This window comes from Anopheles nili, chromosome 3 (assembly GCF_943737925.1).
Source record: "Anopheles nili chromosome 3, idAnoNiliSN_F5_01, whole genome shotgun sequence".
Taxonomy (NCBI): domain Eukaryota; kingdom Metazoa; phylum Arthropoda; class Insecta; order Diptera; family Culicidae; genus Anopheles; species Anopheles nili.
Window position 1 is genome coordinate 69916019 of NC_071292.1, and position 13979 is coordinate 69929997.

A 13979-nucleotide genomic window follows, 5' to 3' on the forward strand; every position below is an offset into this window, starting at 1 on the left:
GACAGATTTACCATTGTGTTGCTCAAGGTTGAACCACAATGATTACTTCGAACGCTACTGTTGAGCTCGCTACCCTTACTCGCCTTGGCTATGATATCACCGGCCACATTCTAGGTTGAACGTAATCCTGCTCCACCTGCTCCGTTTTCTGACCCAACGCAAAGGGCCGAGCGGGTTAAACGGGGGTTCCAACAAGTGGGACTCATCCATTTGATCTCGGCACGAGCCACGCTTTCCTAAGCTTCCGAGCAAAGGTTCACGATTTGACACAGTGGCAAGGGTTTTCCGAGCCGAAACCCTTCCCAAAACACAGTAAAGTGATCCCACACAACATGGACAAGAATACACATACACTCACACACACGTACATAATGCGATCCAAACTAAGCTGCAAAAACTAAACCCCATTCCATCGACGAAGGGGTAGCAACCCTGCGGGATACGGATGGGAAAGTCCTTTTTTGCGGGCGCCCGAGATGGGCGAAATCTTCCACTTACCTGGGCCTTCGTTGGATGAGCGCCGCCCTGGAACTCGATCGTACCGTACGCATCAGTAGGCTGGGGTCGGGTGTTTTTCGATGCTTGCCAACTGTCACCCAGGACACCGGTTTCGCAGCCTGCCGGGAACTGGTGGGTGCGCCGTTCCTGACCACAACAGCATCTGCAAGGTGCCCAAGTGGATCGGTGCGAGAACAACGAGAAAAAGAACGGGAGAGAGAGAGAAAAATCGAGGAATTCAATTATCGACAAAACCGTATTCTTCCCAGCCCAGCAGACCGGTAATTTGATTAGCTTGGAATGAGAAACACCGCCAGCCCGTCAACTCTTGGCGCAAGCTAATGAAATAAAGCTCAATTCTAAACTCAAGTGACCCTTATTAAACATGGAAACCAATTTTTCCAGCCCACTCTGGGCGTGGAAATGCGAGAGAATTTTTAGCAGTAATTGAGACATTATTTTGCAAATAATATTTTACTGAATGTTCCCCGTGTCGAGAGCCCAGCACTCGAATGGAATTGATTCATCTTCAGCCCATTACAGTTTTAATTTCCAACCATTTCGTTAACGAAACGGTGGCAAACGTGCAATCAATTACGGGAAGCAACTCGCTTAATGGCCATCGTTACGAAACTATCATCAGTGCCGTGCAGTATGCGAAATTAGATTGCCAAAACATTTCCGAAACATTCGCTTTGGGAACCTTAGCTCGCCCGGAAACATGAAAGCGTCGTCGGGTTCGAGCATACCGAGCCACACTAAAACCGAAATATCGTTACATAGTTTACGGTTTTATAATGTGCTCCGGGTCTTTGTTGGTCCCTACGAAAAATGTATTAGACCCAAACGGCCACTTATCATGCTCTCGAGGGAGTACCAAGAGCCAGCATAATTCGACATCCAAACCACGAAAGTTACGACAACTACACGCACACCATTGTATGTAAGTTAACAAGGCCACTGTTTGCGTATTTGGTGGCACCATAAACAATTTGAAACATTTTTTTTCAAACTGCTAAGAACAACTAGGCGCCTCCATTGGATTCGTTACCACACAAAAAGGCCGTTGGGACGTTTTGTTTAAAAAAAACGCACGAATTCAGACCTAGAAAGGAGGCAAAGCAAGAAGAGAAATATTTCCCAGCGTCATTTCGATTCACACATCATAAAAAAGCGAAACGTGTTTCCTCTTCCGCTTCAGGCTTCCAATCACTCACACCATCCTGCCACGGTTCATATGGTTTTTATTTTTATTTATCGGCTCGGCTTCTTTTTACTTCCCGGCCCGGAATGCAGACGGTTGCTTGTTTCCTTCCCTTACCGGGAACCGGATACCGCTTACACACATCCGTTCGGGACGTGGGTGGCACGCATGCTAGTGAGCTTTTCCGAGCTCAGCACCCGACATTTCCCAGCGGGCATTCGAGCGACCAGACCGGTACCGGGCGCATCGTATCGTTTCAATTAAGGTTGCTATTTCGAGGGAGGTATTTTTCCCCCATTATTTCAGGACCGTATTTTCGGTTCGTCCCGAGTGACCAACCGATCCTCGCGACGGTCGGCTCTCAATACTATTTTCATGGCAATGAACCCAAATCAAATACTTTCGACCGCATCATCTGTCCTAGCTTTCCATCGGCCTCGTGGCACTACGAAGTAAGCTCCGTAGGTCGTACTGACCACCATAGACGTGGTGGTATTATGGAACACCTTGGCGGATGCTGGGACGAAGAAAAATATGCCATCGATCAATCGATTTCCAAGAAATGAAATACGAAGAGCACAAAACGTACGCACTCACGCAAGCCCGTTCCAGTCGATAATGCTGCCGATGAAGGCCTTTTCTCCAGCAGAGTTACGGTCTTTCAATTGACAAATCTATTTTCCACCCAGCCCCAAGTGGGCGCATTTATTTGGTGGAATATTTCGGAATGCTTCCCCGAACCGGAACGTAATCATGGCTAATGTGTCAAATTTGGTAAATTTGGCGACGGCGTCTTTTACGCGTCTCCATCACGTACTCGCACACACAGAAACACACACAGACATTCATCTTTCTCGTGAGATGAGGCTTCGTGTGTTTCGTGGAAATCTGGCCGGCTGCAAGTGTTTGAAGTTTTGAAAGTCTGCCATAAAAACCCGACATATTGCCGCTCCACTGTAAGCATTGCTCCACAAGAATCGTTTTCGACACGTTGAATGGGGATAAATGGAACAATATAAGCCTTAAGCCATGCTCAATCTTTATCGCCCTCAAACCGGAGCCGCCATTCATGAGTGCGGAGTGTGCCATCGAAATCCGTCAGCTTATCACTCCAGCGCCAGCACACCCAGGGCTAAGCTTCACCGGACATCCCAAGCACCAGTGAAGCCTTATTGATTACCGTCTTGACCTTCTCGATCGGAGGTGACGCTGAACCGTGTGAACGCTTTATTTTCGCATACAACGGTGAGAACGAGAGGTAGTTGTAGAGACGGAATGATGCCTGCACTTTTCCCCTTTTCGTCGTCGCTTAAGCCGCTCCGTGCGGCTTCATACAGGCGATTGAACAGTGTGATGAAAAGTCACGATAGCAGCTAATGTACATTCATGTCTGTTTCCGCCATCGGAAGAGCCCTCAATGCCGCTAGTGCGGTAGGGCCGATTACTTGCCCTTGTTGTACGCTGCTTCAATCTCTCATCTGGCAAAAATCATCAACGATTCGTGCCGTGCGGCAAAGAGCTGATGAAAAGGGATAAAAATAGGATCTTAAGGAAAAGAAAAACTTTCTGACTGGGGTAGGATAGCCCATTTTTTCTTCATGCAGACCAGAGCATGAGCTGATATCACATTATCCGCTCGAATGCGTGCCTTGATAAGTTGCAATCAAGTAGGGTACTTTTACGAGCAAAATTTTTGCACTAAAAATAATTCGAAACGACTTCGTTAAGGCGGTTGTAGATTTATGTATTGCTTTTTATCTTGAAAGCAAAACGTTTATGTGTTTTTTAATGAGAAGCCATCAGCACTCACTTATCAAAGATGGTACATGACTATGAAAGCTTCAGATGGTCGTTGATTTTCTAACGCTCTGATTTGGACATACAGTTTCATCTGGCAAAAGGTCCACTTTAACCAGACAAGTATTAACCGCTTACTGTTCGTGGTGCTTTTCATTAACATAATTAACAGCGCCTCATGCTATGACCAAGAACTACTTCACTCAAGTGTCCACACACTAAGAATGTCTTGTTTCTCCGAGGACGTGCTTGCACTTTGCATACGATCTCTTTCACTCTTCCGAATGAAAGCTTTATCCACAATCATCTAAACTATTTATACGAACCAGTACATAAAATTACACCTTCACACTCTTGATCTGGCGAAACTATTTCGCCAGCATGGAAATCAAATCTCTCCCATGGTTCGTCGGCTTTACATCACACTCAAACCAATTGTACCAACGGGGGCTTGCACACGGATTAAACGTCAACCCATCCAACACTTCGTTTGCCTCCGGGCTCCTCTTAAACCCCTTGAGAATTTGTACGAATATGTGTGTACCGTCCCAAACATTTCACTGCGGAAAACGAGCTCACGAAAGCACCAAAGGCCCTGGGGACAAGTATAAGCTTCCACACAAACTTAACCTACTGGTAAAACCAGCTCTCTTGACAAAAAAAAAACTCGTCACGCGTACCCTTCAGACGAATTCTTCCACTTATATCTCGGCTCGGCGCGAATGCCGCAAAGCGACATAATCCATCCTACCCTTGCGGGGGCTCGTTCGTTGACGAGGCCTCTTGCAGAGTGAGCGTTTTTCAGTTCTACAACTGGCTTTTCCTCAACTCTTAACACGACAACTGCTCGTTGGTGGATTAAAGTTGCAGCACCACTACTTGAAGCCGACAGACCGGCTTCGAACCGCACTGGACCGCACCACAAAGCGTGTCAAGCGCGCATAAATGGCCTCCCCAGTGGATGTCGTAGACTAACGACTGTGGCTGGACGAGACTTATTCTGACACCCGGCCGAGACGCTCATTTCACAACAGCAAGTGTCAACCTGCCCGCATCTCGGACAGTAATAATTACTCCAGCAAAGTGCCACAACGCCACAAGCACACGTTGATGCGCAAAGTGTGGAAAAAAATGCAGTGAGGCGATCACATATTCCATTGGAATTGCAAAGCAATGGCGATTGGAGCTAAGTGCGGTTGAAATTATACAGCTGATGGACGAGAAACAATACCAGTACATCAGTAGCAGTCTCTAATACTAAAGAAATCGAATTCAAAATTGGAAAATGCTATAGATAATTACAAGACGAAATTACGCGAATCAGTTGCTGACGCGATGCAACCTGCTTCACAAGATGGATCTATTACAGATGCCAGAGGGATAAGAATGTTAATACATTACTAACAATTGTAACAATTTGTGCAGTTGCTCGGTGACAAATTGCTCCCAGCCCAAAGCAAATAAAATTCAGACCGAACCGTTTTGATATAAGTGGTAATATCAACCGTAAGCATGAAGGGTTGCTTTAAACGAACTTACTGTATGAAATACAATTTTTCAGACCTTAAAAAATGGACATTGTCACGAAAGCTTCACGAACCGCAAAATAAAGCTAAACCGTGCCCACATCGTTGCCATTCTCATAATTCTCATCTAGCAAAACTCATCTGAGCCTTAATAAAAACAAATTCCGCAACTTTTCTCGAGCTAAGCTTCAACCAAACAAACCCACTTGACTCGGAATTTATCGCAACGAGGAATTTGCCACAAAAAAGCTTTCATTATAATTCGTAAATGTGCGGCATCGACTGGAAACTTTTCATCAATTCACCAAGTATCGCTACATGGGAAGCCATGGATGATTTGCGAGCAACCCAAACAATCAACAAGCAATATCTAAAGCCCGGTTAGTGCAGAAAAAAGGTCCAAAAATGCTGTGTTTTGCTGCGAGCAAAAATATGACTCCACCTAAGAGAGGGACCAGAGCTTACGGGAAGGTTTTGTAATGATTTTTCTTGTATTAGAAAGAGCTGATTTTCCTACATCCTTCAAAGATGTGCTCGGTAACAATGTTTCAACACTTTTGGCAACAAACGTTGTGAATTCGAGTTTCTATTAGCCTGGTTACATTTATGGACTTAAAGAAAGTTGCGGCAGAAATTGGTGTGAGCAAAACTTGATTGCTTTCATTGCTTTTTCGCTTCGAAAGTAACCGAAAGTAAACTTTAACTGCCTCATTTTTAATCCACATCACTGACAGTTACATATGGAAACACAAGCAAAACCTGACTTACTCAAGCGAGTAAGCAATCAAAATAATCACATAAGCATACAAATACAATAAAACACACAAATTCCTTTTTGTAGGCTCGAAAAGCTTCACAAGTGTTTTGAACAATGTTGGCAAAGCGATGAAAACTTTTCTTCGTTTTCTATCCGCACAGAAATTTGTTTTACTTTCTTTCTTTGTTGGGTACGCTTTTCATTCGCTCTCCCCACGTACCCCCGACCAACAAAAGGTGAAAATCCTGTTGATTCTTTCCTGTTCCAGGAATTATATCGCTAGATAACTTTGTTCTTGTTGTCATTTGTTTCGGAGAGCGGGCTGTTGGAAAATTCATACTCTGCCCTCTTCACACGAGCTGCTCAGGTCCTGCTGAATGACAGGAGCTTGTTCATAATGTGCGTTTGTTTCGTCAGGTTTCGTTGAGATTTCTACGGCAGATGGCATCAGCACCATTTATTTCTCGGGGTAAGTAAAGAGCGAAGGGTTCGTTCACTCGATAGACTTGTTGCTGATCCCTGCCTGGTGGGCTTGTACTTTAAAAGGTGAGCAGTAGTCAGAATTGTCGTAGGCTTTGTGAACTTTCCCAAGAGCTTTAGCCTCTTTTGCCGTGGCACACGGCTCCTTTGAACTTTGTGTGGTGTTAAAAAGGTTTTGTGTTTTATCGCATCCTTTGCAATATTTATATTTCATTGTCAACGATTTCCGAATTGTTTTTTACCGATCAATATTTGTGTAAGAAGTGAGCTCAAGAAATACGATGTTCCAATATTTCCCATATGCAAACCAATAATACTTGTTTCGGATTGGTTGGCTCGTCACATATGAATTCATTTTATAAGATTCATTGAATAAATCAAATAAAGACCTGGAAATCTTTCATTAACGATAATTATCCCGTAGCACTCGTGAAGTGAACTGGAAAATATAGCATATCCAATCAGTGATGTTATAAGCGTAACTCCATTCCGACCATTAAAATGCTAATACGAGAGGAACTTCAAATGCGCCCTATCTAATTTCATTCAGCCTGAGTGCGTGTTTGAGTTTCCTGGTGGGTCCAGAGGGTATGCGACCCAAATATTTAACCAAATTGAAATAATCAGCCAAATGGAACGGAAATCAAGTGCTGCTTCCAGCCACAAGAGCACGAACAACAAGATACCAACCACACGCTGTACCCGAAAATAGTTTGCGGAAGACAATTCGAAGGAGCAATCGTGGGAATATATTAATTGCCGCTTTACAGCTCGCCTAGCACGGTTCAACCAAAACCATCCCGACCAAGCACGTCTTTCCACGAAGATCCCATTTGAAACCATCTTTAACCCCAATTGAACGGAATGCCTGGGAGGATCTCTGCCAAACGCAGTCATCGAATGAATAATGGATTGTTCATTAGTCAAATTAAACATCCACTCCTGCTGTGTTGAGAGTTCAATCGACATCAGGTTAGCCGTAGGCAGTAGCGTACCAGGTACATTGCTGTTCCCTGCGAGCGCGCTCTTTCAAGTTTGTCTTTGAATGGTTTGATTTCAATCAAACAATGGAAATATTTTAACGAATATTTACAGTGTGTTGGAAGAGTTTTTGATGTGATTAATTACTTGTCGATGAAAGTTTTTCAACGGTGAATTGCCACAGATGTTTTCCACAAGCTACCAAGCGCCTCCATAACCCTTGCGTTTGCTCAACACAACCTACCAGGCGTCTCCATTATCTTTACATTTGATTTATAATTTAGAACATGTTTATTATCCATTCGCCTCCTTGAGCCTGCACTGGTTGTATTTTATATGTACACTTTCAAATGAGGGTAAATTCTATTAAGACTAAATTGAGAGGGTCAGTAAAGATCATTCTCCCACGGGACACTTTCGAAACAGAGAAATAAAATACCACTGACCTCCACCGCGTTCTTGCAGCACACTAAATCATCCATCAATTTTACTGCGAGTGCTTTTCTTCGTCCATTTCGCCACGATCACACACAAAGAAGCTCTCAGCAAAAAAATAAAAGCTTTTCAGTTTGAAAGCCACCGCAGGATTCTCTCTTTCCTACACACGCACATTGGCCGCTCATACCCTGCATACTGCTTCGCTTCCCGTCGTTCCTTCTCACTGTTCTAATGGACAATCATTGGTGCCCAGTGATGCCTTCCCAAGAGACCAATTTCTCATACCATTTCCATTGGCCCCGATGATAATCGTGGTGATTTGGTAAAGCGAGAAAAACAACAAACGCCGTTGTAGGTTTGCGTGGGAATAAGTATGAACGCTCGAGAGAAAATGATATCTAATTTAATTTTATATCTTTTGTCAAGGTATGACAATTTCATTCTGCTTTCCGGTAAAATCAGAACGCTTGTTAGAAACCTTTAAAATGCAATTTCCAAACATGGTAATGAACTTAACAGGCAGTAAAACAGCAACCTCGGTGAGACATACGGGCTTGAACAGTTCCCGTATCGCTCGTTCGCGAACCTTACCAAGCATAAACAACTCGTTATTAAAACATTCAAACTAATGCTTATCTTTGCTCTTCTGATCAGAGCAATTTCACCCAAATGCACTTTCATCCAAATGGCCGGGCCGTGGTGGGTGGATTTTCCCGGCAAAAATTATCGATTTTGCAATAAACGACCTTGCTGCGCCAGGTCGAGTCGGGCCGGCGAGTTCAGACCGAGGTCAGCCCAGCCCTGGGTCACCTCCGGCCAGGGAAGAGCTAAATGCCGCTACGCCGAAAGTAGGTCAAGCCCATAAAAAATCTGCCGCATTGCTCGTCCGACAAAGTACTCCGAACTAGTGTACTTGACTTCCGTTCCTGACAGTTGTACGTTTTAAGACTACAAGTATTGTGGTTCGTTTGTTGACGAAAGAGATAAACAACCATGAGAGGAGATAAATATCGTAAAAGTATGCTCTCAAGCCTTTGTCTGAAAAAATGTTTACTTCTTGATGCAATGCAAAAATGATTAAAACAAGAGATCCAGTACTGAAATTTGGTTTGAGTGACTTAGAACAAATATTGTCAGCAGTCTATCGTGAACAAAAATCTCAAAACCACTAAAATTAAAGATATGAAGATGTCGTTTCATTTATAACGAACAACAAGCTCCTATCACTTATCAAGAAAGTATACAAGTTACATTTTTAAACAGAATGTCATACTTACATTTCGCCATTCTTTGGACTCGGTATGAACTTAATGCACTCCCGCTTTTGAAAGTTTGCCTCAATCCAGCTTCGTGCGGCGCGCTAACAATGTTCCATCACCAGTAAGAGATCGCATAGAAAAGAAGAGAAAGACGAGAAATCACGCCATTATTAGAAACGAACATTTGACTGCTCTTCAAATATCGGCCCTTTTACTATATTCGTTGTAGTATCGTTTTGTTGAAAATACAAAGAGAAATATGACTATGAATTTGAGTTTATTCTACAAACTTATCAGCGTATTTTGTTGATACAATTGATGTTTCGCAAGAAATTATGACACAATTTTCTTAACTACATTCCACTTATTTCAAACAACATTCGCAGGAATACCAAACGAGTGAGTATCAATGATTCAATTTTCAATGTACAATTTGATAAAGTTAAATTAAATTAATAGTTTACGTTGCATGTGTACATAGTTCTGAATAATTAAATGAGTACAATTTTGTTAGTTTGTTTTTTTATTCATACTATACCATTTTGCTCCAAATTAAGTCAACAATTAATGCTATTCCTTTTGAAAATCCGATTCTTACACTATGTCTCCGTGGTCTCAGTGCTTTTCAGCTTACTGTGGCAAACCCAACACCCTACTATCATATCAGCAGACGCGAGAACATAAGGAAGGCGGTCCAAATTGAATCTCCCGTTCTACTACTGTATGCTACGAAATGCACTGCAACCGTTTATCATCAGGATACAGCTGCTTCTTATACGTGCCCTTTGGCACACACGAACTCGCGCACGCTCTCGTTAGCGAGAGTAAGCATTTACCAGCAAAACGGTTCTACAGCGTACGTTCATACTTCCGACGCGTACACCGGACATCGGCTGCTGCAGGTGAAGCATGCATGCGCAATGCCGTGTTTGATTCATTTTGATGAAACTTATTCAATTACAACGTCGCGCACATTCCTGACGCGATCTGGCTTGCTGTAGCTCGTACGATCGGTGCTGAGCTCCCGAGCTCAAAACAGTCCTTCAACTTGTCGCAACAGCACCATGCAAGCATTAAAGCCATCATGCGCTTCTTGCCTTTATAAGGATGCAGTACTGCACGTGGTACAGACGTGCAATCGGCTATCCGTGCTAGTTGTGCACTCGTGCTGTTTTCCTGCCAAATCGTGACCCTCTCAACGGTGGGCGAGTGCACTGCATAATGTATGGCTTTTATTTCACAACTCATCCTTTCGGCAGCAGCCACGCTACTTCCACCGGCGATCGCCCCGTGTCGATATTGCTTGGTGAAGATTAAAAAAATAAAAGTGCGAGTGCAAACGAATGAGCAAGCAAAAAAAATTACCCTCTATCGTAAATAGATATGTAAATACCAAGACGTGCTCGAGAATCTTTCGTGCACATATCGTGGACATTTGTTCTTTTGCCTTCCTGGTGCATCTGCTGCTTTTCTGATCAAATAGCACATAAGGAGACAGGTAAATCATCGAAGACTATTACTTCATGTTTAAGATGGATGCAGTCGTCCCTTTAAGAAACTTTGTCATTTATTTTAGATCTTTCAAAACTTCTTTTGTGATACAGTATCCTATTGAAAAATGATGATAAAACCGAATTAAAATCGTGCTCCGCACCAGAATTACAATTCTAGCGCATAAATATTATAAGAGTTTTCTAGTACACATTATTAAGTTGCGGTTGAATTTCCGACAAACGTTGTTTTGTTGAAAATTTAATTTACCTGGCTTTTTAACAATTTGCGAAGAAAGAACTTACTTTTTAATGCCAATTGTTGTATGTGATTTGGAGAATGGAAGCCAACGATGGTGGAGTTGACGAGTTACGAGAATACAACATACTTATAAATAAAACAAATTTTATAGAAGAAACATACTCCACATGCATAATACCAAGGACACTTTACGATATGTTTTGATATATACAATCATTTAGGTGATAAATTTCTACAAATACGAAACAGAAAGGGATATTCATACGAATGGAATGCACTTTACGATGTATTCTTGTAAAAATCAAGGCTGCGATGCTGGTGACAACAAGAATAATATACGCCCAAATTCATGCAAACTAAACGACTGAATTGATTTATTTTGCTACAATTACATGTTTTTTATAGAACTGCATGCAGTAATTAACAACTCAAAACGATAAAAGGAATTTCTAATGACTCCCACCAACCACGTTTCATAAACGCAATTGCCCATTGCAGTTCCGGCTGGCATCCTCACGACTGCTCACACAGGTAAAACGAATCTCACGAAATATCGTTAACAGTTACAATCAAACCATATTAGTCGATTAAGCTTCCCAAATTGACTTTCCCCAGTTGAGAGCACACGAATGCGACAATCCTCGTCGTACGAAATCGTGAAATGAAAACCGAAACCAAACCCAACAAACGGCATACTGACATATCAGTAAGCATGCCGGCAGACCAAGGAACGAAATTAAGTTGCCACCAGAGTGTATTTACCGTTGATTGGATCACAACCATTACACCGTGCTGTCATTCGCCACACGCCGTGGAACATCCGATTCAAATTCGGGCGGGTAGACATCGGGCAGTTAAAAAGAAACACTCAGCTTTTGGTTCCGCATTTTCCGCCCCACTTCAAGAGCTCTCCTGAGGTACGGATGTGCGCGATGAAAGTGAATGTACCATGGTACTGAAGCCGTTCGCCCGCCGACAAGGCTGGATTAACACGCGCGGTGGCTGCAAAACGAATGGATAAAAATAGCACCCAAGAAAATGCCCGTCCTACGCGTTTACTGTCAGGACTTCCCTCTTAATCAATTTTGATTTTCTATTTCCACCTCCAGCAACCTCACAGTCTCCGGAAAAACATTCTACACGCCTGTCAACAGTTAATGCCAAGCGCTTCTCGTTTTAGATGGTGGTGAAAAGCCGCTACCACACCCGCGGTTGGATAAGCAATTTTGTGTTAAAAAATCAATTTTGCATTAGACCGGAAACCATACGTTTTATCGACGGTGGTGGGGTGATATTGAAAATGGAAACTGGGTTGCAACCGTACAATTGACACTCACTTTCTCTGCTTCAGGAGACGCTTTATCTCACCAAAGAGCACTCTTTCATAACAATGCGAAATACCGACTGTCGCATAATGCGCGGGAGCATTTTTAAAGAGCGCCTCAAAAACAAAGACACAATTCAATTTCGCTTCTTGTCTTATTTCAATTAACCAAGCTCGCTTTTTTTCCCAAGAGTGCGATATTTTCGTTTCCAATCTTCTGCCATACGCCATACCAGGTCAGCATACAAATATGCAAACTGCTCGGGAAAGTTAAGGTGAATATTGAATGAAAGCACCTTTGGAAAATTCACCAAATATCCTTCCCATATACCCCCAGAATACCCAGGTCCATCGGAGCTGTTGCGCTTCGAGTCCAAAATATTTTCATTTCTTTTTCTCTCTTTTCCATCGCACCACACACAAGCACTGCGGCACTCTTTACCTTCACGTGGAAAACCTGGTACAGCGAGGCCACGTTCAGATCGAACGGCTCCACAATCGACGACCGCGACGAGATGGACGAGCTTTCGAAGTACAGCGATGGCGGTGGCGGAGACGGTGATAGTGGAGGTGTTGCCGCAGGATCCGACGATTGCAGCGTACGAAGTTTCTCTCGCAACACTGGTAGCAGGGCCACGTGCTTCGGATCGTCCGAAAGGTAGCTTTCCTTCATTTTCCCTGCCGTGGCGTGGCGCGGTTTAGTAATGACACGGACACGGTAGAAAAAAAAGCACCACCGATGAGAGCACTTTCTCGGAATGTTTCCGCACGTCGGCAAGCACAATCGCACACGTACACACACAAACACATGCAAACACACACGGCCGCGCACAACCACAAGCCCGCTCGTCCTTGGTCGCAATGGGACCAAGGGCCGATCAACAGCAAATGTCCTAATGCTGAGAAATGCTTTCCCTCGTCGGTTCTCGGGCCACAGGCTGGGAAAACTGCCCAGAGCCTTGCACAGAGGGAGCGCTGGGGAGTGCGGCCATTATTCCCAGCACCGTAACCAAACCGCGAGTCAATTTAGATAGAGCCCGATTTACGGACAAGGAAAAGAAAAATAAAAACCACCCCGAAGATACGAACAGGATTGGTCGGTTGCGCTTAGCATTTACCCAGTAATTACGGCTTCATTAGGGCCTTCACCGGTTGGAGGGAAAATCCGTCCTAATTTAGGTCTTCTTTGGTGTGGAGGAAAAACCCAGCCGCTACATAAATAGTACCAGACGGGACGGGTGACACGGGCGCTATCGTAAGCCAGACCGATGCGCTACACTATTCGGCAGTAGATGAATAATTTGGCGATAAGCTCTCTTTACCAGGCGTGTCAAAAGTCAACCGAACTGAAATAAGATATTCTGCAGAAAATCGTTCCATTACTAACAACTTTACCGTGGTATCCTTGAACTTTGCAGGGCGCGAATACACTGATAAAATAGTCAAACATGTACTACGAGTTTGACATTCCTGACTGGTAGCAAATATTTACCAGCCAGCTCCAGACAGAAGGCTATCATCATTTGCTTTATCTTGCGTTTCTTTTAAGGCCAAGCTTTATGACACCTTTTTTATATATGATATTTATGGGATAAATGCCCATGATTTGTTATGATTAACCAGCTACAAAGATGCAGAAAAAGGATTCTGGGAATAAGGAGTTACATTTATCCGAAAAACACGATACGAAATATATTGTCTTATGATAAATATCCATAAAAGTGATACCTCTGATGTAAAAGTAGATTGAAATATATATTTTCAACACTACTGAAGTCATTTAATTTATGATAATTCAAATAAGATCTTTGGTAAATGCGCTATGAACAAATATTTTATCCAAGACAATGAAGGAGCACTGAGCACACTAATGTGTAACTAATTATTCATCACTTTAACAAATATGAAAAAGGTCTATTGTTTTGCTTGAGGCAAGAGGTTTTTAAAGACAGTCCATCAAGCT

At 43.2% G+C, this 13979-nt stretch overlaps 1 protein-coding gene across 1 annotated transcript in view; it reads right to left on the reverse strand.

The window, feature by feature from the left end:
* The window catches only part of LOC128724964 (transient receptor potential cation channel trpm), a 32869-nt gene extending 19333 nt beyond the window's left edge, over positions 1-13536 (reverse strand). The window contains exons 1-4 of the mRNA XM_053818683.1: positions 13509-13536; positions 12459-12694; positions 8959-9041; positions 499-661 (exon numbers count right to left, since the gene is read on the reverse strand). Of these exons, the coding sequence (XP_053674658.1) occupies positions 499-661; positions 8959-9041; positions 12459-12694; positions 13509-13536 (510 nt within the window). The remainder of the gene's footprint in view (positions 1-498; positions 662-8958; positions 9042-12458; positions 12695-13508) is intronic.
* Between the last annotated feature and the right edge of the window lie 443 nt (positions 13537-13979).